This window comes from Dreissena polymorpha, chromosome 16 (genome assembly GCF_020536995.1).
Source record: "Dreissena polymorpha isolate Duluth1 chromosome 16, UMN_Dpol_1.0, whole genome shotgun sequence".
Classification (NCBI taxonomy): Eukaryota; Metazoa; Mollusca; class Bivalvia; order Myida; family Dreissenidae; genus Dreissena; species Dreissena polymorpha.
In genome coordinates this window covers 48195180-48217802 of record NC_068370.1, presented here as the reverse complement: position 1 = coordinate 48217802, position 22623 = coordinate 48195180, and the positions used below count along the sequence as shown (strand labels likewise).

At 34.9% G+C, this 22623-nt stretch overlaps 2 protein-coding genes across 7 annotated transcripts in view; both read right to left on the bottom strand.

Moving 5' to 3' along the window:
• Positions 1 to 742: 742 nt before the first annotated feature.
• On the bottom strand, positions 743 to 2099 carry LOC127861580 (uncharacterized). The gene is made up of 3 exons (XM_052400191.1): positions 1941 to 2099; positions 1423 to 1514; positions 743 to 1007 (listed from the first exon to the last, which is right to left on the bottom strand). Exons 1-3 carry the CDS (start codon positions 2037 to 2039, stop codon positions 794 to 796), a joined length of 405 nt encoding a protein of 134 aa, XP_052256151.1. The 5' UTR covers positions 2040 to 2099; the 3' UTR covers positions 743 to 793.
• An 8131-nt stretch (positions 2100 to 10230) lies between these two features.
• The window catches only part of LOC127861579 (ceramide kinase-like), a 35112-nt gene continuing 22719 nt past the window's right edge, over positions 10231 to 22623 (bottom strand). For 3 of the 6 annotated variants that reach the window (XM_052400184.1, XM_052400186.1, XM_052400187.1), the window contains 8 exons: positions 16978 to 17041; positions 16367 to 16512; positions 16097 to 16171; positions 15470 to 15616; positions 14790 to 15009; positions 14359 to 14566; positions 13828 to 13988; positions 10231 to 12516 (listed from right to left, as the gene is read on the bottom strand). In XM_052400184.1, the coding sequence (XP_052256144.1) occupies positions 12456 to 12516; positions 13828 to 13988; positions 14359 to 14566; positions 14790 to 15009; positions 15470 to 15616; positions 16097 to 16171; positions 16367 to 16512; positions 16978 to 17041 (1082 nt within the window). In that variant the 3' untranslated portion in view covers positions 10231 to 12455. Of the gene's footprint in view, positions 12517 to 13827; positions 13989 to 14358; positions 14567 to 14789; positions 15010 to 15469; positions 15617 to 16096; positions 16172 to 16366; positions 16513 to 16977; positions 17042 to 19712; positions 21143 to 21530; positions 21692 to 22331; positions 22531 to 22623 lie in introns of those variants that run through there. The other 3 variants (XM_052400188.1, XR_008040274.1, XM_052400189.1) reach the window with 3 other exon arrangements.

Sequence of the window (22623 nt, the reverse complement as noted above, 5' to 3'; positions counted from 1 at the left end):
TTTCCCGTTCCCCCAATTTTTTTCCGTACCTAAAATTTTTCGTACCCAATTTTTTTTTCGTACCCAATTTTTTTTTCATCCCCAATTTTTTGTTCGTACCCAAATTTTTTTCGGTCCCAATTTTTTTGTTCCCAAATATTTTTTCGTACCCAAATTTGTTTTCATACCCATTTTTTTTCGCAAAATTTTTGTACCAAATTTTCTTTTCGTACCAACATACACAATTGTGGTGATTGTGGTAATGTAGATAAACTTAACTTGATGCTTTTATATCCATCCTCTCAAAAGCATCGTCACACAAGTACTGTCAGTACTTTGATTAAGCATAATGTCTAGTTATTGTTTCCTAAAATGATTTCTGCATTACAAACTTGTTACGGTGGTCATGAACGTATTTTTGTTGTATAAAGATTTAGATTGTGTAGCAAAGGCTGACGTTTATTTTAAGATTTCTATTATATGGTAGGAACGTTGGGATGATTTTCGAAAATGACTGCATTATGTCATACGCTGTTATCTATACAATTAAGTTTCTACTGGTCTGTACTAGTTTAAAACATGAAAGTAAGCCATAATTCCGAAGATCCACAAAAGCAGCAGAAACACACGACATATGTTCATTCTTTCATGTTGAATTTTAACGTCTTGTGCACGCGAACATCATAATTATAAAGTCTATATATGACTGTGTGATTTCCACGTACACGCTGGTAATAACCAGTCGCATACAAGTGATCTACAATATTTCGAGTAAGAAACTTAATGAAGCATATATATCGACAAATACAAGTTATCAATTCTTCAACTTTGTGACAAAGGCCATAACAACGAGAGCTGTAAAAATCACGACGCTGCTGCTGGTTGCTATGGGAACACCGGAAGTTTGTTTTGACATCACGGCGCAGGTCTTCAGTGTGGTAGGAGATGCATTCGGAATGGTTGCGTCAAGGATAAAATCGCTGAACACGTTCGTCCAGAAGTTCTCCAGGTTTCTGGCGAGGGGAGCTCTGCAACAGACTTACAAGTTATTTTCAAAGCTATCGCTTAAAGTAATACTCCATTTTTACGGAACGGGCAATTTAATGATTCCACAGAACTCTCAGTTTCGTTACTATTTTACGCAGTTTATTGGTCGGTAAAGATTTATACAGTTTACACAAATATGCACTTCGATTTAATGCACATTGGAGTTTGATTATTAACATGAAGCTGAGATGATTATGATTAAAATGATGATGGTGGTGGTGGTGGTGGCGGCAGCAGCGTTGGCGGCGGCAGCGTTGGCGGCGGCGGCGGTGGTGGTAATGTCGAAGGAGAAAGTCGGCAGTGACGGTTGCGACGATTATGATTCTAAAAATCAAACAAGGGTTTAGAGGTTTCATAATATTTATTATACGGTTTTGTTCGAAGTATGAACTCTACCTGAGATAAAGATGGCCGCTGGCTGTAGATGGCGCTGTCCAATAGAAAGTGCGTTCGTGGATATGCTCGTTCGAGTAATGCGCTATGGCGCTCTGCAATCAATTATTCGATGTTTTCACAAAAGTACATTATACATTAACGTTACTTTAAATGCATTTTTTTATTGAAAACTTAATTTAATCGTAACTATGTCATCAGGTAGATTGGCCTCTTCTACATTTCCCATGAAATATTTCAAAAGGTGTATACCATTATAACGAACATTGACATGTCACGTTCTTTTACCAGATAACATGTTGAAAAGACAAGTCGAACGAGGCCATGATATATTTCTAATGTTTTCATGCAATTTGATGTGCAGTAAAACAATTAAAACATAGACGTTTTTACTTACTTTGTTTAATCACTCAGCAAATTGAGATCAACGCTCAACTCTAACAAGCAGTCTCATGTCAATACTAATAATTTCAATAAGACTTATTTTGATATTTGAACTTTTTTGTATTGATTAAACGTACCGCGGGTTTAGCGAAGCAGTCCATTGTTTTGAGGAAGTTGTCCCTCGTCGCAATAGAGAACGTTCCGACGGAAGTGTTCGCGCACGTGACGGGTCTCATCTGCACGAACAAGCCTTCCAGGAAGTAGTGCCCGTAGATCTCAGACGTGTTAAGGATCACTGGAATGAGGATCAAAGTAGTTGTAACACACGACAGTCAAAACGTGTCCGTTATTTAACGGGATGATATTAATTGACTGCACACTTCTAAATTATATAAGGCTCCGCCAAAAAGTTTTTAATCAATTGTCGCAGTTATTGAATAAGCTGGCACGCACAATAGGACACATATTAACAAATATATACTAGATTTGCACTGTCAGGGGGCATGCGTTTACGGGGGCCTACCGGGTTAAAGTGAGGTTAGTTGGAACTTACTTCCAAGATGGCGTCGTTTTCGGATTGTTCGTGAAGGAGTAGCGGATAGTTTCACCCGGTAAGCCACTTTATATTTATATTTCTATGATATGATTACGCCCTTTTGGCTCTATAGTGTGTGCGGTCCATCGCTTTTTTTTGCTTCAAGATCGTAGACATCGGGTTAAAAAGTTATTATGGAAAACCGTCCACAAATCGGTTGTCTACTTACGTTCGAGACATTTGATGTATAAATATCATCTTATCTTATAATACACAGTACTGACGCACGTTTCATCTCTTATAACTTATTTATTGCCAAAAATATTTTTTAACCCCCCTGTTTGGAACTGAATTCCTTTTAAGCACGTTTGTGGACATGACTTACGAATGACAAACAGCTCTTTCCTATGTTAAAGCGGGTATATACGATTTTTTATATGTGTTTAATTGTAATATATTGATAAAATATGTTACAATAACACAAAATAGGCAAGAAATATTATACATTAAAGCCGAATTTCATAAAATGCAGCAAAGACAAATTAGCGCCCCGAGCCGATAGTGACGTACATATTTTCCTACAATAACCGAAGCATTCGTCTTTGTATTATAAACCGTTAAACTACGAGGGGTGTTCCAGAAGTTCGTGGATTTTCGCTATGACGTATTAGTTTGCTGGTAAAAGTCAATGAAATTTACATATTGTACAAACCAATTATCACGGACTTTATATATAAGCTAAAAATGCATGAATTCCATAAAACGCGTTTGAAACGCGTTGCCATAGAGACCTCAGTAACGACATGCGGCGCACGCGTGTATTTTATTATAAGTATGAACGTTACGCGAATTTAAATTTGGTTTAAATGTCGTTGATAAACAGAATTTACGGCAAATTTCACGTAACAGCGCCTAAGTCCTCCTTACAGCCCGGATTTGGCCCCTATGGACTTCCGCGTCTTCCCAGAAGTTAAATCACAGTTGCGCGGTATTCGCTTTGCAAGTAAACAGGAACTTACAGTTGCAGCAAAGCGAATCGTGTCGTCTTTTGACGATGACTTGTATAGTAACACTTTTGAAAAGTGGATTTCCCGACACATAAAGTGCATTCGCGTTGGAGGTGATTATGTGGAAAAGATTTGACAGTTGTTAACTTCATAACGTCATTGACGTTGAAGAGAAACGTTACACGTGCGTCGGTGTGCGCATTGTGCACATGTTTAAATCTCTGATATATATTTATTGTTTTATGTATTTCCATGATATTTGGAGAGTATATTTGGAAAGGACGAAATATTCTTAACATGCTATTTGTTTGTCCATTTATGTTACCAAATGAAAGTTATAGCGAAAATCCACGAACTTCTGGAACACCCCTCGTAAGTTTATATGCACATCGTACATGTATGGTATACATGCTGGCGAATTCGGCTGTACAGCCGTTTTCAATTTCAGAATTAAATATCTGGCTTATTTCGCATATTTCGACACATGTTCTTCTTAACTTTTATTTTAATTTATATTGAAATATATATATAATAAGTTTTTTACACAGTTTATATAAATTCATAAATATTTGACAAAATCGTATATACCCGCTTTAAAAAGCTTGACACGAAATACCTAAAAATAATACTCGTAATTTTAGTTAGTGCACATCCGCTAATCCTTCACGTAAAACACGAATATCACGCCATCTTGGAAGTAAGTTCAAACTTATCTCACTTAAACCCGATAAGCTCCCGTTACACCCCCCCATACTGAAGGTCTCTATTTTAACATATCGTAGTTTTCATAGCAACCAAACTATGAACATTTTGAAGCCCGTTCTTAGAGTATTCTTAAACGTCCGCCAAATTTGAATCCAAGCTTGAATATACACATATTTACGATTGGAAAAAAGCTAAAATGTATGTTTAATGCTGCTTTAACATCATCGGTGGCATAAAACATCATAACGACAAAATAACGACGTCATTTCGCATCATAGCAGTAAAAATTATCGAAACCCAATGACATATTTCAGCTTATTAAGTGTATAATCACCGATATGTGCATACAACGCACATTAAAGCATAAAATAAAATATCGCAACAAGTACCTTTAATGACGTCACCCGGAGAATATCACGTAGCGTTGATGGTCATGGTGAACGGGGACGAGTCATTTCGGGCATCAGCTACGTGATCTAAAGGAAACATCTCCACGCAGGCCTCGATGGGCGGGCCCAGTGCGTAACCATGACAACAGACGAGCACCAACGCAAGCAAAATCAGCAACCGTTGCATCTTGTGTATCATGTCAGGTTTTGGTCTGAAATATAAAAATTAGCGGTTCAGAAAAGCAATACTGTGTCCTTAAGTCATTTCAATCAGGCAATCTATTTCTTGAAGCCAGAACAACAAAACCCCATTTTGCAAAACTTTTCAAGAGAGCAAAAAAAACGAGTACATTTTACCGACACTTTGATAATCAAAATCCTTTTTTATCGGTTGATGGTACATTGACTGTTCTATAAATATTTGGATGACTTGCTCAAAATCATGTGCAGATTGAAAGGTTTGTTTTACATGGTCTGGACCTTATGCTACTTCTTTTTTAGATTTCAGATTTTAATAATCAAAAGCTTTTGAAATGCCAAACCCACGTATCTAGATGTGTCGCACTAAGTTTGGTGTAAGAAAGGGGTTGTGAGCATGGTTTGCTTTCGTTATCAACGAGTTGTAGTTTTATATAAGATCCACGTATAATGATGAGTCTTATTCAAATTCAATGGTGACGCAACAAGAAAAGATCCCAACATGAAACATTTGAAAATGAATACAGAAACCACAGACGAAACAAGTAAAAATGCAATTTTCCAAGTAATACAAAGTAACAGAATGTCTAAGGAATAAGAGTAACATCAGTATTTTGTTAAGTGCAATTTTTCCCTGTAAAATCGCTTGCGTACATTTTTGACCCGTATTGTTCGTGCGGTATACAATCCGTTTGATAATGATACTGCGTATCGTTTGATTGGACTTTACCATCTTAATATATCAGCATGATGTATGAAGTTGAAATCTTGAACTCCTTCTTGTTATGATATACTATAAATATTTCTCCAGCTAACAGATGTTCATCCGCAAAAACGTGACCAGAAAATAGTGCTGTTTACTTTCCCAGATTTCATAGCGATCGGAATTCTGAAAAATCAGGTCATGTATTTACGTATCAACTCGCATGACGTTTAAAATTGTCTTTCTTACGGTGAGATAAGTTACGCAAAACTTTGTACAAAATGCAAAATACAAAATAATTAAATTCAGCGACCTTTATTCATAATCTTGCCGACTGAAGTAAATCCAGTATATACGTATATAAATAGATTTCAACTAAAATCTTAACCGGTCAAGGGATTGATGATGATAATGATGTTCTTTAAGTTCATATATGTATGTATGAAATATTTTCGTGTACATGTTGTAAACTTCTGATATTTGTGTTGTATAATTTTAAAAATATATGCGTTTTCTAAGCGTTCATATTTTTATGCAATATTTCCATATGTATGTTGTTAAATTTCATACAAATGTTCTAAAATTTGCATTAAATGAAATATTTTAAATGGGTATGACTAAAAGGCAAAGAAGGCTAATATCCGCACAAAGGGCTTTAAGTGGAAGGAAGGGTTCTCACAAATATAATAGCTGAACATTCTGTCATATAAGTCATTTATTTACATACTAATTACATAACTGTTGTTTCAATTCGAAAATATGCATACAAAAACATATGAAGCCATTTCCGTTTATACTAAATCCTGGGGAAATAAGGAACGTTTGTTATCTGATATATAACACATGTATGCCTTACTTATGTGACATTTGGTATTCTAGTATACTATAAACTATATGGTATACTTTATGCTCAACTTCGATTATATTTGGCATTATCGCTGGACAAAGCGCCCAACTGATAAATGGGTATTAAAAAGTAATTGAAGTTAAATAAAATAGACGTTTTTCAAACATAAACGTTTTAAATACATAACAGTAAATTTAGCTGCGAATGCTCTTTCTTATATTGCAAAAAAGTAATGTGTGCTGTATGTTCTCAAACGATACCAATCAGAACGGCACACAATTGTTAATTGTCTATAAAAACGAAAAATTAACAAATAATTATATTCTTAATAGATTTTACACATAGTTTTAAATGTAAAGATAAGTTTGTTTTGTAACACCACACTGGAGACGGAAAAAACTTGGTTAATAAACACTGGTAAATGTGTTTTGTCAATGAAGTAATCAATCACCTTCGAGTAAGAATCGAAATTTGAACCGCGCGACAGCCGTAGCCAGGGTTCCGAGTTCTTTATTCGAACTATGCATATTATATGAAGATTAGCAAAATAAAGCTAACATCTGTGATGCATGTTCTGCAATAAAACATGCAATGCTGATGTTGCAAAGACAAATTATTTCATTTCAGGTAATGAATGCATGTTCAAAATTTACATCTCTAAAATAACTTAGATATGAAACAACATGACATGATTAAACAAGAATGCACCCCCGCCCTACATTAGTTCATTTTAAACAAACATATCTCATTACAGTCGGGACGATATCTGCCAATCATCAAAAACCACCACAAGACAACGCCATCCTCTAGCCGACATCGGATTGATATAGGCATGTTTGCTGGGGTCGGACTGACGGACAAGAGCAAATCCATCTCTGAAAGTCTAAGCATAAAACCCCCACCACTGCCATGTTGTACTCAACATCACATTGACACAATATAAAAATATTGTATTCAAGTTATTAAATTTCTTTATAATTACACCTATTACTTAGACTTAAATAATACATTCGGTGACGTCGTATGACTATTCCGAAGAGCTGTGTGAAGTTACAATTGAATATCTGTAGTTTTACTGAGAATGTTCTTGTTAAATGCAAACGTAAACCTGAATTTCACCATGCAAGAAATCTTTCACCAGACCATAACCAGAGATGAAGCGGCCGCCGACATTTGAGTGAGTAGTATAGCCTGGACTATTCGATTAAGACTCGAGTTAATTGAGCTAATATAAGATGTATAATACAGTCTTTCCGATTTTAACGTAATTATAGGTTATTAGACGTTTCACTGTACAATACGGAGATATATTTGGACGAGCACACAGTTTGACGTCATATTGGACTCGCCTAACGGATCGTCCAATATGACTTCAAACTGTGTGCGAGTACGTATTGTACAGTTTAAAGTCTAATAAGCTTTTTATTCTGTATCCCTTTCTTCAGCTCTTTGTTTCATTTTAATTTTGATTTAAAAATGCTTTTATTGCATCTATGCTATTTTCAAGACAAGCGCCCGTGTGAGTCGATTATATTACATTTGGATACTTTTTCTCGATAACGGCTTTTATCGTTATAAAACAATTGCTTAGTGCACTTGTACTCAACTGTCCAATATGGAAAAAATACAGACTTTTTGGGTCCAATACCGGAATATATTGGACGCTCACGTGGTACATATGAAGAATGCCGATTGGATGAATTTATTGGATATAGAATAATGACTTTTATTTAACATCATTAAACATAAATATAATAATTGAATTTCAGAAAGTATTAATAGATGCTTAATTATAAAGAATATAATGTTGTAATAAAATAATAGAAATTCGTAGCAAATTATAATGTATAAATAAGGTAATTTTGGAAATTATAAATACATCTTTTACCATAATGTAACGTGATAAATATTATGGGTTGCTGCTATAGATAAATTATAATTATATATAAATACCCATTGAATATTAACAGAATACTTAAATGTTAGAAAATATTCTCCCAGAATATATACAACTATTATTACAAAATTAAGATAATTAAACAAAAGTGACGTACAATGGACAAACAAATGTTAGCGTGTGACTTACAATACCGGTAAATAAAATTGCTCCCGTCTCCATTTTATAACATAATTCTCATGAAAATATAAGAGTGAGCAATGAAATGTTAAGTGTTTGGGGGGGGGGCGGCGTTTTCCACCTCTTCTTCTCGTATAACGTACATTTATGAGTTTATGAACAGTCGTTGAAAAGTAAAAATTGTTAAGTAACAACAAATCTATCCTGTGCGAAGATGCAACTATTGGATGTTTGTATAATAAATAAATTGAAATCATACCTCTTTGTCAAATCCTACAACGGTGTTTGAAACAAATGTTAACGACGAGTCTTCATGTATTAAAACAAGCGATCAATAGCGAACACTTTCACCCACGAATAAATATCAGAGTCAACTGAACATTGGTGTTAGGAGAGGCGTTATTTTTTCCAGTGCACTTCTTTATTCATTTGATTTAAATCATCCCCCGTAGCAATACAGATTGCGTATACTGATGTACACAAATATTTAAAGGGACTTAAATGATATCAAAATGACTTTTTTCAAACTTTCTGCAACTGATTAAACAAAAAGAAAAACTGCACACAAGGGAGTGAAATTACACTAACGGCTCAGAATCACAATAATAAATCAGTTTTGTTTAAGAAATAATCGACGGGTAACCGTTGGTTATTGCAGTAATAACCAACGGTATAGAGTTCCGATGCGTAGGAATTAAACCACGAGGGCGTAGCCCGAGTGGTTTGATAATAAGCATCGGAACGACATACCGTTGGTTATTACCGCAATAACCAACGCTTACACGTCGATTATTTCGATTCTAACACGATTTCGTTAATAACTTATCCGCGATTAAAAGGTTATAAATGAGAATTATATTGACCGAACGTCCTCCACTTTTCCGCGAAAAGTGACGCCACCACAATAATGCCAATCAAATGACGTCGTCTTCATTCATAAACATTCGCGGTCAATCAAAATGACGTCATACTTATTTCTGTTGGTATATCGGGGTAATAACCCACGGTAGTTTTCCTTCTTTGTATATTGAAAACAAGACACGTGCCGTGGTAGAATTAAGAAATAATCCACGGGTAACCGTTGGTCATTGCGGTAATAACCAACGGTATGGAGTTCCGATGCGTAGGAATTAAACCACGAGGGCGTAGCCCGAGTGTTTTGATAACAAGCGTCGGAGCGACATACCGTTGGTTATTACCGCAATAATCAATGGTTAACCGTGGATTATTTCGATTCTAACACGTTTTCATTAAGAAGTTTTCCGCGATTTAAAGGTTATAAATGAGAATTATATTAACCGAACGTCCTCCACTTTTCCGCGAAAACGTGACGTCACCACAACAATTACAATCAAATGACGTCGTCTTCATTCATAAAATGTGCGCGGACAATTAAAGTGACGTCATTTTAAACAACCGTTGGTATATCGGGGTAATAACCAACAGTAGTTTTTCTTCTTTGTATATAGAAAACAAGTCACGTGCCGTGGTAGAATTAAGAAATGATCGACGGGCAACCGTTGGTTATTGCGGTTATAACCAACGGTATGGAGTTCCGATGCGTAGGAATTAAACCACGAGGGCGTAGCCCGAGTGGTTTGATAACAAGCATCGGAACGACATACCGTTGGTTATTACCGCAATAACCAACGGTTACCCGTCGATTATTTCGATTCTAACACGATTTCATTTATAAGTAATCCGCGATTTAAAGTTTATAAATAAGAATTATATTAACCGAATGTCCTCCACTTTTCCGCGAAAACGTGACGTCACCACAACAAATAAAATCAAATGACGTCGTCTTCATTCATAAATAGTGCGCGGACAATCAAAATGACGTCATTTTAAACAACCGTTGGTATATCGGGGTAATAACTAACAGTAGTTTTCCTTCTTTGTATATAGAAAACAAGTCACGTGCCGTGGTAGAATTATGATTAATAGGCGTTTGAAATTGATAAAATTATACAGAGTTGAAATAGCGAAGTGATTGAATGATTCTGAATATTTCTGTTTTGTTCGTTAAATTTTGTGAAAGCATGTGTATAAGCTGGATGAAGTATTAAAAACTAGTTTTCTTTCAGCCTTTAAATAGAAAATACATCGGCTACACAGTTTATTGATTAAATAATAAAATAAGGCATTAAAGGACACATTTCAAAAATTTCCAAAGCAGCGATTAAGTCACTTCAAGATCGGTCCCGGAACAATACATTAATTAAAATCGTTCGCAAGCTTTTGTGAAGAAACCTTTTCGCAGATTTGCAAGTTAACCAAGTTAACCATTTTCGTCATATGTACTTAATTCGTCATAGCGATGTATGTACTCCGCCATAGCATCGTTGCTAACCGCCATAGCGTCGTTTGTATTTCGTCATATTGTCGTAACTACCCCAATCCTACTTCGCCATAGCTTCGTTTGTACTTCGCCATAGCTTCGTTTATACTTCGTAATTGTGTCGTTTGCACTACGCCATACCGTCGCTGTACTCCGCAATAGCGTCGTTTGTACTACGCTATAGCGTCGCTAAACTCTGCATTAGTCGTTTGTATTTAGTCATAGTGTCGTTTGTACTTCGTCATAGCCTCGTTTGTACTACGCCATAGCGTCGCTGTACTATGCAATATCGTCGTTTGTACTACGCCATAGCGTCGCTGTACTCCGCAATAGTCGTTTGTAGTTAGTCATAGTGTCGTTTGTACTTCGTCATAGCGTAGTTTGTACTACGCCATAGCGTCGCTGTACCCCGCAATAGCGTCGTTTGTACTACGCAACAGTGTCGCTGTACTCCGCAAATGCGTCGTTTGTACTTCGAGATATCGTCGTAACTACTCTGCCATAGCGTCATTACTACTTTGTTATTGTGTCGTTAATACTCTGTAATAACGTCGTTGCTAAACCGTTTGAGCGTCGATACTACAACGTCATAGTGTAGTTACTAATCCGTCATTGTCCTCACTACTTTGTCACAACGTCGTGACTATTTTGTCATAGCGTCGTTTGTACTCCGCCTAAGCGTTGTAATTTGTTCAGCATAGCTTCGTTACTACTCTGTCATAGCGTCGTTGCTACCTCGTAATAGCATCGTTTGTATTGCGTCTAGGCATCTTTACTTCTTCAACAAAGCGTCGTCACTTCTCCGTAATAGCGGCGTTACTAGTTCGTCATAGCGTGGTTACTACTAAGACATAGCTTCGTTACTACTTCGTCTAAGCGTCGTTACTACTTCTTCATACCGTCGTTGCTACTTCGTCATAGCTTCGTCGTTTGTACTCTGTCATAGTGTCGCTACTACTCCGTCAAAGTTTCGTTTCTACTTCGACATAGCGTCGCCTGTACTCCGCAATAGCGTCGTTTAAATTCCGTCATCACGTCATTGCTACTCGGTCGTTACAACGTTTTAACTCCGTCATAACGTCGTTTGTAATCAGCCATATATAAACTGCAATACACTACATTAAAGCAGAAGAACAATTATTTTATATCTCAATTTTAGCAGAAAATAAATACTATTTAAGACTATACAGTTTTTTAAAATGGAAACGTTAATATCATTTAGGTAAAATTAAGCAAAATTAAACTTACGTGAAACATAGTAATCAGTAGAAAATTGCGAAATGGCTGTTCACTACATTGTTGTCTAAAAGCGATTTAAGAAACCGTGAAAAAGTGGACTAATTATTTACAAAAATAGTTTATGTATACAAAATTAGTTTTCTACTCTTAAAATGTAAGAGTAAAATGTATGGAAAACATTTGCTTGATGTAACTTAAATGTATACTTACAATAAAACACATATTTTGCATTACAACAGAGGAATTGGGTTACATCGCAGTATTTAAATGTATTGTCCAAAAGTTCCAAATTATATACGGCATTTGTTCTTTATATCTTCCTTCAAAGTATAAATAAAAACCTACACTTTATTAAGTGAGAAAAACATGCCTTTATATTCAATTAGGTAACTGTCAAAAAATAGTTATTTATGCTAAAATATACGTTTTGTATACTAATTTAGTAGTGTTAAAATGATTTGTAGAGGAAAGGTGCTTTTAATGAGAACCTAAACAGTTTAATTTAACATTTGTTAGATTAACCATCATGGTAGAACGGTGAAACATATAGACATCCCTTGATTTAATGTATACAACAACGGTAGTTTTAGTAATACACAGTAGTTTCAGTATCATGATCTTCCGGTGAAAGCCGGAATGTTGCAAAACATCGGGATCAGCTCTGGGATCAGTCTGCAATTACAAGACGAATAAAATCCTAAAACAAATAGATATACACATGTGAAGATTAATAAGAAAAATAAGACCACGATTTCTGAATATGTTTTTTTTTGTATTTTCCAACATACATTGTGTGTGCTGTGCGAAACAACTTGGTTCTACAACTTATACTTTTGGTTCTTATGCAACCCTTGTGCTTGTCAACAATGGTAGTTAAATACGTAGCATTCAATCTATTGCGAATTTTAGATGTATTGATATATATAAAGCTACTTAAAACCAAAAGCAAGAGGAATACCATAGAAAACATCCCAAAACAAGAGCTCCGCGGACCGATACAGAGGCCCCCCCCCCCAAAAAAAAGGGCCTTGACACAATTGTTTTTTTGCAACAAATCTGGCCATAAGAGTTAATCTTATCATATAAGTGTGACTCATTGATCGGAAACGATTTTCACTCTTATTGTGTGTATCAAGCCAATTGGTCAATCCGTTCACAAGTTATTGATCGGAAACGAGCTGGTCTACCGATAGACCGACCGACCAACCGACATCCAGAAAAAAAAAACAAACCCCCTCTTCTTCAAAGGGTGGCATGATAACCTTAAATAACAACGGCATGTTAAATTATTTAGATTGAAACCTTTGCCATTGTTAAAAGTATAAATAAAAATAACAAGCCATTAAAGAGATATCTGTCATATAATTCCAATATTTACAAAATATCATAGCAAGAGCACCGCATAACGGGTGCCACGCTCGGCTGCGGGTGCAGTTTTGAATAAATGAAAGATTGTCATTTTTTAGAGGTCACAGTGACCTTGACATTTGACCTAGTGATCCAAAAATGGGTGTGACATGTAGAACTCATCAAGGTGCAGCTTCATATGAAGTGTCAAAGTTGTAGGTTGAAGCATTTTGATTTTAGAGCCAATTTTCAAAACCTGAAGAAAATGCTAAGGTTTTAGCATTGCAGACGACACGACGGCGGACACAGACGAGATTGCTGTGACAATAACTCGGGTTTTCTCCGAAAACAGCCGAGCTATAAATCTGGTCCTGATACCTCCTAGTTTAATTTTGGCATCAAATGCATCGTTTATTTACTGTTTTCATTCATTGGACATGTTCTTGTCTGGTCACTCATAACTTATGCAATGAACTGCACCGCTTTTTTCAATAGTGTAATGTCTCTATGATAATTCTGAACAGTAACACATACCCCACACACGTTACCACATATTGTTTATTCATACGGAATTTATTTAACCTGAATTTCATTCGAATATTATCATACGTATGGAATGCACCTGTCATTACTTACTTAACATGAAACTCCGTCCGTTCGAGTAAGTGAATGTCCCCATCAATGTTCAGTATCCTCTCCTTTCTGCCTTGGTCCGATATTTCATCATGTGGGTCCATAAGTCGTATCTTCAACTCGTCAGCAGTCAACACAGTTAAGCAGGCAGGTATGTTACTTTCCTAATTAGGCAGTTCATACGTTAAACATGTGAAAAACTAATGCCTTTATACAAGACACTTTACTCAAAACACACATATAGAGTAAAACAGTTGGTATGATTTTGAAAAGAAGTTAAACGGTTCAAAGAGTACATCAATGATGTAGCGGTCTTTCAAAACATTAAGTCGGTAAAAATTTTAATAAACTATTGCAATGGTCACGGCGTTTATCCGAATCATGCAGAGCAGTGCGTTACGTTCTACCAAAATGTAAGACCTTGAAAAGAGACGAAATAATTTAATAAACGGAGTTCTGCAGCTTCAAGTAAAATATTTTTGACCGTAGAAAACTGGAAGGTTCAAAACTTCGAAATTTTCGATTTATACTCACTATTTCGGAATCCCGACTGTACATTTTGTAAAGAAGCTTCAAATACTGTAATTTTCCGCCTGGTTTGGATAAAAACACATGCGAGACATTAGTCACGCGGTCTTGTTCGTGAGGTTTTGACGGGTTACAGCTTAATGACATCATCTCTGCGAGCATTACGACGCCAGTAAATCTTCCTTCGATAGTACAGAACCCTGCCCTAAAAACACTTTAAACTTGATATCCTGTACGTTTACAAACGAAAGACAGAAAAATAAAATGTCATCACCATCAAAAGCATTAACCAAGACCATTAAGCAATAACAAGTGATGGCTAAATTTATTCTTCTAAAAATAATGATCAGTCTTACCAATAATTTAAGAACAAATCACATGCAGTTTTGTAATTTAAGCATTTTCAAATAAAAAAAACATTCATAAAATATATTTACTTGTAATTTTTGGTAGACTCGGAGTCAGCAACATTTGTCACGCTCCCAATATTGTCGACATCAGTTTCCTGGCCTTGTGGAGACTTGTTTTGTGTATTGGTGAGTTCTTTAATCCTGGCTAAATTAGCTGAATTACGTTGTGTAAATTCAGAAGGGGCCTTTATCTCTACGTTGAGACTTCGAGTCCGGGAAAGCATTAACATCATTGACATCACGGATGCTTGAAAGAAATGCTCGCACTGATAATTATTTCGCGTCACTCCAAAAGATAAATATTAAACGTTAGTCTTTATTGTTCACGTTGACATTCAATATAACGCTTTAATGACAACGAACATTATTGTAAACGTTATTTTATATATCATTTAAATAACTTAGCAAAATAATCTGATTTCGTTAAAACTTCACCACAATGGTGTTACATTTAACTTGAGACCATGCTTGCGACTTTTTTGACGTAACTTGTATGTGTCGCCTCTAGCTGCATCAATTTTACAAAAGCTCCAAACGGATAATTTCATGTAATTAAAAGGAGCATATCGGTAACATAAATTTGTGTTTTTAAGTTTATTATAACAAACAAATGTACGGGAAAGTGTGATATTCTGATACAACCACTTACTGCTTTCGGTGCCAATAAAGTTGCATTAAATTTTACTTTTATTTTTGTAGCGACCTACCTGGGTATCTCATAACACCCCAGTGCCTTCTTGTTTCGGACGTATAGATTATGTCACCCCATAAACCATAGCCGACGAGAAGAATGGAATAGGAAATGAGTTTCCCATTCGAGAATACACGGCTTATGTTCTTCTTAGAGCGAAATCCTGATAAATGAATCGAAGAAGTAACAAGAAGGGTGATTATTGTGCCACAAACATGTCATGTTTTCAACTCTACAAATCACACGGTTGTAGACAAATCTTTACATTACGGTGTATATACACGTACAGTGTTTTTTTAAACCAACAATACAATAGGATTATACGCCACAAACTGCATTTTGGTATGGTCGTTTTCGTTCCGAAAGTGGACATTTAGCTTGAAACAAGAGGTTATTAGCGTGTGGTAATGTAAATCAAACGCAAAAAAGATTCATATATGTGAGCACATATTGGAAAATGAACAGTTTAGCTAGAATTATCTGGTTAATAAACACGAACGAATTAATTGATGAATAGATCATTTAGTAAACAAGTGAATAAGGATTATCATGGTTATTTAGATGAAAACTGTATAGAACTAAAAGAAACATAACGAAAAAAGTATGTGATTTTATCAATGCATCATATTTACTGTTTGCTTACCCAGAACAGCTGCGTACACTGCAGTAGCGATGTCAAAGTTCCCCATTTGTTCCCTTGCAATTCCATTGCCAGTTCCTGTATAATTCAGTGTGCATTTATTCGAATAATATTAACAACGCGGTTATTTAATCATTGCAGAGAACGTCCATTCGTTAATTTATTTGTATGATTTGTATTTGTATATTCCCCTCCCCTGTGCTTTTAAGTTTGTGTTACATACATATGTAAAAAATATTGAGTAAATTATTTAAGAAATGCACTTCAACATACCACAGGGAATGATAGCGATTGGAACCGGAAACTCGTGGGGCCAAAAGTCGGGATCATTAACGTCGCTACCTGTATCAGCCGCCATTCGTCGAACCAAACCATTGGCAGCTTCGTGGTAAAGGCCGTCACCACCAACAATAGCGATCCTTTTTTTAACAAATAAACATTAAATTGTTGGTAAAATAATATTTGAACCGTAAACAGAGAAGTTTTTTGAAATGTTGGCAAAACATTTGGCACAACATTCATGTAGTCCATTGGCTTATAAACACAATCATATATCACAGAGACAACAGAAGGATGGAATTTTTCATAAGAATCCTTTAGTTCAGGTAAGAGACAAATTTTATGTACAGGAGTTGATAGTGTATTACTGTATATGGCAAAACAGCACACAACATAAACATGATTGAACTATGGTCTGGAAAAGCGCAAATACATCAACGAAATCAATTCCTTTAAAACTAACAGCTACCATTGATGACATGGATGAGGTTGATTTGTGTTGATATAACCGATAAGCTACGTTACATCGATTGTAAATTATCACAAAATACTTGTAAAAGTTTAAACAACGTCAATTGCTTGAAACAACGACTAAACCGACAAACCCGTCGATAGAGCTTAGGTCATATATGGCCAGGATTTCTTCGGTGTGATGTGCCCTAGACGTTACTGAAAGAAAAGCAATAAGATAATTATATTTTTGGCCTTTTTATAGTTTAAACTCATCTCCAGCAATAGTCTGAGGAGTAACGTTCAATTCGTTATAAAGCACACACACTTCAACGTTCACATCCTCTTTATGTGAAATATTAAAACCCTCAAACAGCTAATATTCCAGTGCAATTATTAGACGAAATAGTTGTGGAAAAGTTTTGGCTTTACCAAATGCATTCACAAACCACCCACAAGTTTTTAAAGCTGCTTCCGTTTTGATGAACTGTTTTGCATCCATGTACACAGGTCTACATTTTTATGAAGGAAAGAAATATAATCGTACGTTTTAAGAAACTAATTAAAACGCGTTTTTGAAAGTAATGGTGCTAAATGAATCAATATAAACCGTGTGACCTCGAAGGTTGTGGTGAGCCTGTATCCCAGAGGCATGATTTGCGAATACTTAATGATGTTACATATCGAATATACCACATGTGCACTTTGTGGTTTGAGAACAGTTATTTTACTTATAATGTAATTTAATATTAAAAGTTGAGGATACCAGTATAAAACAATTAACAACGTACTGGGGATATAAATAACATTTTTTAAGGTCTTATAAACACATGAGCGCCTGTCGGAATCATGGAATCTCAGTATATTGGTTACGATTTGACTAAGTTTGAGTTACTAAATTATGTCCACGTTTTAAAAAAAATTTATGCATGAGTAAAGCTGGTCGCATTATTTACTCATTTGATTCCCCGTGACTTTAACCTGTATTTACTTAACACTAGATATGTACTCGTTCGGGGCATTCAATGCTAAAAATGTTATTAAGGTTGTAAACTGGCAGATTTATGTAAGCTTTATACTCTTGGCAGCTTACTGTGCTATTTATGAAGATAACTTGAAGTAATAAACTCATGTGCTTAATTGAAGATATATTGCAAAGTGTAGTACTCATTTGGTCATGCCGTACATAATTTTTTAATGTAGTAAACTGTGCCGCGTTTTGCGCTATCTATTTCATTATTTCCTTAATTTGATGTGAGCCGGTCTCAGTGAAAACCGGGATAAATGTATTTGCGTTTAGAATTGTCCCAAACTAGCCAGTGCAGTTCGAACAATTTTATCTGGAACAACACACTCCACCTAGGCTGGGTTTTCGTTAATTGAATGTTTCTTTGAATAAAAAATGTATTAATTTTTAAGCATGCGCGGCCTTTAAGACTAATATGGGGGCAATGCTTTACGTAAATGCATTAAGTCCGGTTTTCTCAGCGTCTGGCTTACAAAAGCTTAAATTAGGTTAACCAATTAATGTATGCTTCAATCAACCTGACCGATTTATGTGTTCACCAACTGTCTTTAAAAATATATTAGTGCGGAAGATGATCAGATTTTATGCTCATCAATCATAGAGTGGTTAAAGTCTCCGACGGAAATTTGACGGATTGCGAGCGTACATCGTAACCATTCCCAACGTAGATCGTAACCATTCCCAACGTAGATCGTAACCATTCCCAACGTAGATCGTAACCATTCCCAACAACCATAGATCGTAGATCGTAACCATTCCCAACAACGTAATGATGGTCTATTGAAATAGTATTGTTACGTACACTTTTTAAATCGTATTTCTTTTAAATAAATAAGCTCTCTTTTCGGATTTTGATTAATAATTATCTGTTAACAACCCCATATATGTTTTACTTTTTCAACGTAAGGAGTGTTGTTTTGCTTGTTTGAATATAAGTATTCCTTCTGTTTTGAATCTATAACTTTTTGTTCGGAAAACAATCATTTCTTCAAAACTGTGAACACGACTGTTAAAGATCTATAGGTGACCCACACTTCTTTAGATTTACATATCAAAGGGATTGTTCAAACATATTCAACAAACGATGAGCGTGGACTTTTTTTAAAAAGAACTTGCCCGTGTATTGTTCATTATACATGGTTAATTTCTACAAATGTAAGGTAATAGTTCTGTGTGAAGACTATAGAGAATAAGTTGGTTCCTCGTTCTTTGCTACTTATTCAAATAAGTTAATGAACAGTTCCGTATTCCTTAATTCGTAGCAAACTTGAAATAAGGTTTTGAATAAACATAATACATACACTTCTTACGTAAAACAAAACAAAGTAACTAGACTACAGTTACTTTATGTTTTACGATACATGTTCATGTTTATTCTGCGCAGTTGCAAGTGATTTCTTGTTTAAACCGACTTCGAATAATAACTCAACGTCAACCGACTTAAAACCGACACAATTATTGTACATGTATGTAATTCAAAAATTCAGAGTTGTACCATGTATTCTCCTTATAAACCTTATATAATATAATATATTTTATGACCAAAAAGGAATTGTTCCTTATTTCTTATTGTAATAAGTAATTAAGAAAAAGGAATCAACTTACTCTTTAGGGATAGACGATTTAAGCTTTAAATGTTCTTAATAAATATGCGTCGGTAAAAATCATTGTATACTGGGACAAACCAACAGTCTTTCTGCTTGACAGTACCATTTCGCATACTTTTATAATACAGCAACCAAACGCATCATACTGGTGTTTTCTGTGTATATGAATCATGTGGATGGATGTTTTGTCCTTCCCGAAAACAACTATAATTGCATTCGTTTTGTTTTTACCAATTTGAAAATGCGCAACTATTAATAGCAGTCTATATTTTTAATACGAAATTGCACATGACAACTAGAATAGTATGACATTCAAATTTTATGTTCACCATAATAATACAACATTGTACTTGGAAAATAACACACGCCATTAACAAACATTAATAATTAGATGAAATATAAATATGTCGTGCTTAACAGAGTAAACGTGAATAGTACAAAAACTTCTTATCGTAATATGGCACATATGCTATTCTTATATTATCTATGGACTAAAATGTACCTTAACAATAAACACTAATACACAAATAAAACAAATACAAACAAGATAAACGAGGATAAATTGCTTAAACTGTTACTATTTTGTTTACATAACAAAAACTATGGCTTCCATACTACAGATCAAAAGATAGCCAAAATACAGTTTAAATCCATTCCGTAATACCCCATTTAAATACTTGTAATAATGAACGTTCTTAACACCACAACATTGTGTAAAGTTTCATGTATATCTTTAAAAATTAGTATTGTTGTGTTGTGTACTCAAGTTAGTGAACAATGCATGACAAAATATGTTCCGAATAAATATACAATAAATACATCCGGCTTTGATCTCGTACTCTAGCGAACTAAAAAGGTTAATAAAATGATCAAGTGATCCCTTTTTAAGACAAACCGTTGCATATTTCAGTGCACAACTTTAGTTAAAACAAAATGAAATTTCAGCTGCATCAAAATAAAGCAAAATATTGTGTCAAAACATAATAAATTCCAATTGATAAACACTAAATACACAAATACTTCATTATTAAAATAAGTGCGCACATGAAATGCGTGAAATGCTTTAACATAATTATATATGGTTATACTGTGGTTATAAATTATAACCTTTCTATGATTTGAATAATATGCTTATACCCTATAATAAAGGTCATTAACACTAGTGTTGCGATGCAAAGTGACTCCGTATTTTCTTCCCCATCAGGCATTACAATGAAATATGAATATGAAAATGAAATATTTCATGATTATTACACCATTTTCTCGGCATATGACACGAAAATGCCATTAATTATCAAGTACACTTACTCTGAAACACTAGTAGTGCGATGCAAAGTAACTCCGTATTTTTTTTCCCATCAGGCATTACATAAACATGTAATCGTGTATGATTATGACACTACTTTATCGGCATTTGACACGAAAATGTCATTTATTATAAAGTACACATACTATGAAATCAATTAATTTCCTTGAGGAGAAAAAATACAGTGAAAAAGCAACCACAACAACAACAACACATTTTATTATTATTTTAAAGAATATATAACTTTGAAACACAACCTCATGTTTGCTCCAAATAACAAGAATCACCCGTCAACGAATCTTCATTTTTGTCTTCCACTTTAATATCTACCAACGATGGCAGGGATATTGCAAAAAAGCGGGATTCGCTGTGGGAACATCCTGCAAATATGTACCATTAAGTTATCTACATGCAATCTTGAAAGAAGTTGGTAAAAAAGCTGCCATCTTTGAGCTTTGTAAGAACTTGAGACAGGTATAACGATTGCTAAAATATTTGTGCTCAATCTCAAAGATAAGTCCGACTTAAAACTAATGTATGTTTCGTGCTCAGCAACTTGAGAACGGTGTTAACACTCATCTAAAAATGAGCAAAAACTCCAAGTAGATTGAAAATATCGACTCCAATATGTTCGTGATACTAGGCCAAAGACACCTGATTAAATAAATCTGCCCAGAAGTAAAAAAAATCCACCCCTCCATATCAAATTATACCATAATAAGATAAATCTGTTAAAAATTGAGTACTCTCGTAATTCACTCAACTTACTTGATATGAATCTCTGATTGCTCAAGTCTGGTTATTTCTCCGTCAATATTTAAAATCAATTCCTTTCTCCCAGATTCGGATGTTGCCTCTTGCGGGTCCAATAATCTGAGTTTAAGCTCGTTGAAAAATATTTCCAAAAAGGGTTCTGCCGGTTTGTTGACCTGCAATTTCCATTCAAACCATTCAAACAAGTTACTGTTACTCTGTCGTAAAACGATGCATCCATTTTTAAACAAAGGTGACAACACGATAAGACTGATATAAAACCATTTTAAGAGCTTTATGTTATAACACTGAGTAATTTAGTGCATATTATCAAAACGGTGCATTTAAGCACAGGAGGGTAGCCCATATTATTGTTAATTTTTCCTGATATTTTTTAATTAGCTTTCGAAAACAACCGGTGTGTAGTTGATTCGTTAAAATGTGTTCGAGTTACAAGATTTATAGTAAAGATTGTGTAGTTTTACGGCAAATGAAGTTGCACTCCTTGTTTCTATTATAGCATTATATATATAATATGTATATAATACTATGGGCTTCCCTCCTGTGCATTTAAGTGGTATCGATTCATTTGTGTCAACACACAATAATCAAGATCTGACGACAACTAGTGTCGCTATGCAAACATAATGTAAAGCAGAACTCAGTTTAAATAAAGTCAATCATAAACAGCTTAAAATATTACTGAGATAATTTGTAAAAATTATGGACGTTTTAAGTACACCTGTTTACATGTTAAATAGTAAAGTCATCTCAATGCCGACATGCGCATGGAAAGAAAATAAAGCGATGACATACGATTTCCGATTTCAAGTCCAGAAGTTGAAAAGTAGATTTGAAGAACTTGAATTTTCTGCATGGTTTGGACATATAGATTTGTGTCACGTTTGTAACAGCTTCTTGTGTTGGATTTATGAACATGTTCACGAATGAGGAAAGCGGTTCAACAAACACAATAGCCCCGGTGAAATACCCTTCGTATGAAGTAAAGTTAGATCTGAAAACCAAAACGATATAAGATGTAAAGAGCAATCTAAACACCTTGTATAGACATGTTTAGATCTTGGTCGTATTAAAACGCCTACTCTAT

Excerpts from the sequence above, each read along its gene's own strand:
- LOC127861580 (XM_052400191.1), bottom strand. The coding sequence starts at position 2,039 with ATGAGACCCGTCACGTGCGCGAACACTTCCGTCGGAACGTTCTCTATT. Across the intron at positions 1,515-1,940 it reads ACTGCTTCGCTAAACCCGCG|AGCGCCATAGCGCATTACTC; the intron begins GTACGTTTAATC and ends AATTGATTGCAG. Across the intron at positions 1,008-1,422 it reads AGCGGCCATCTTTATCTCAG|AGCTCCCCTCGCCAGAAACC; the intron begins GTAGAGTTCATA and ends AGTCTGTTGCAG.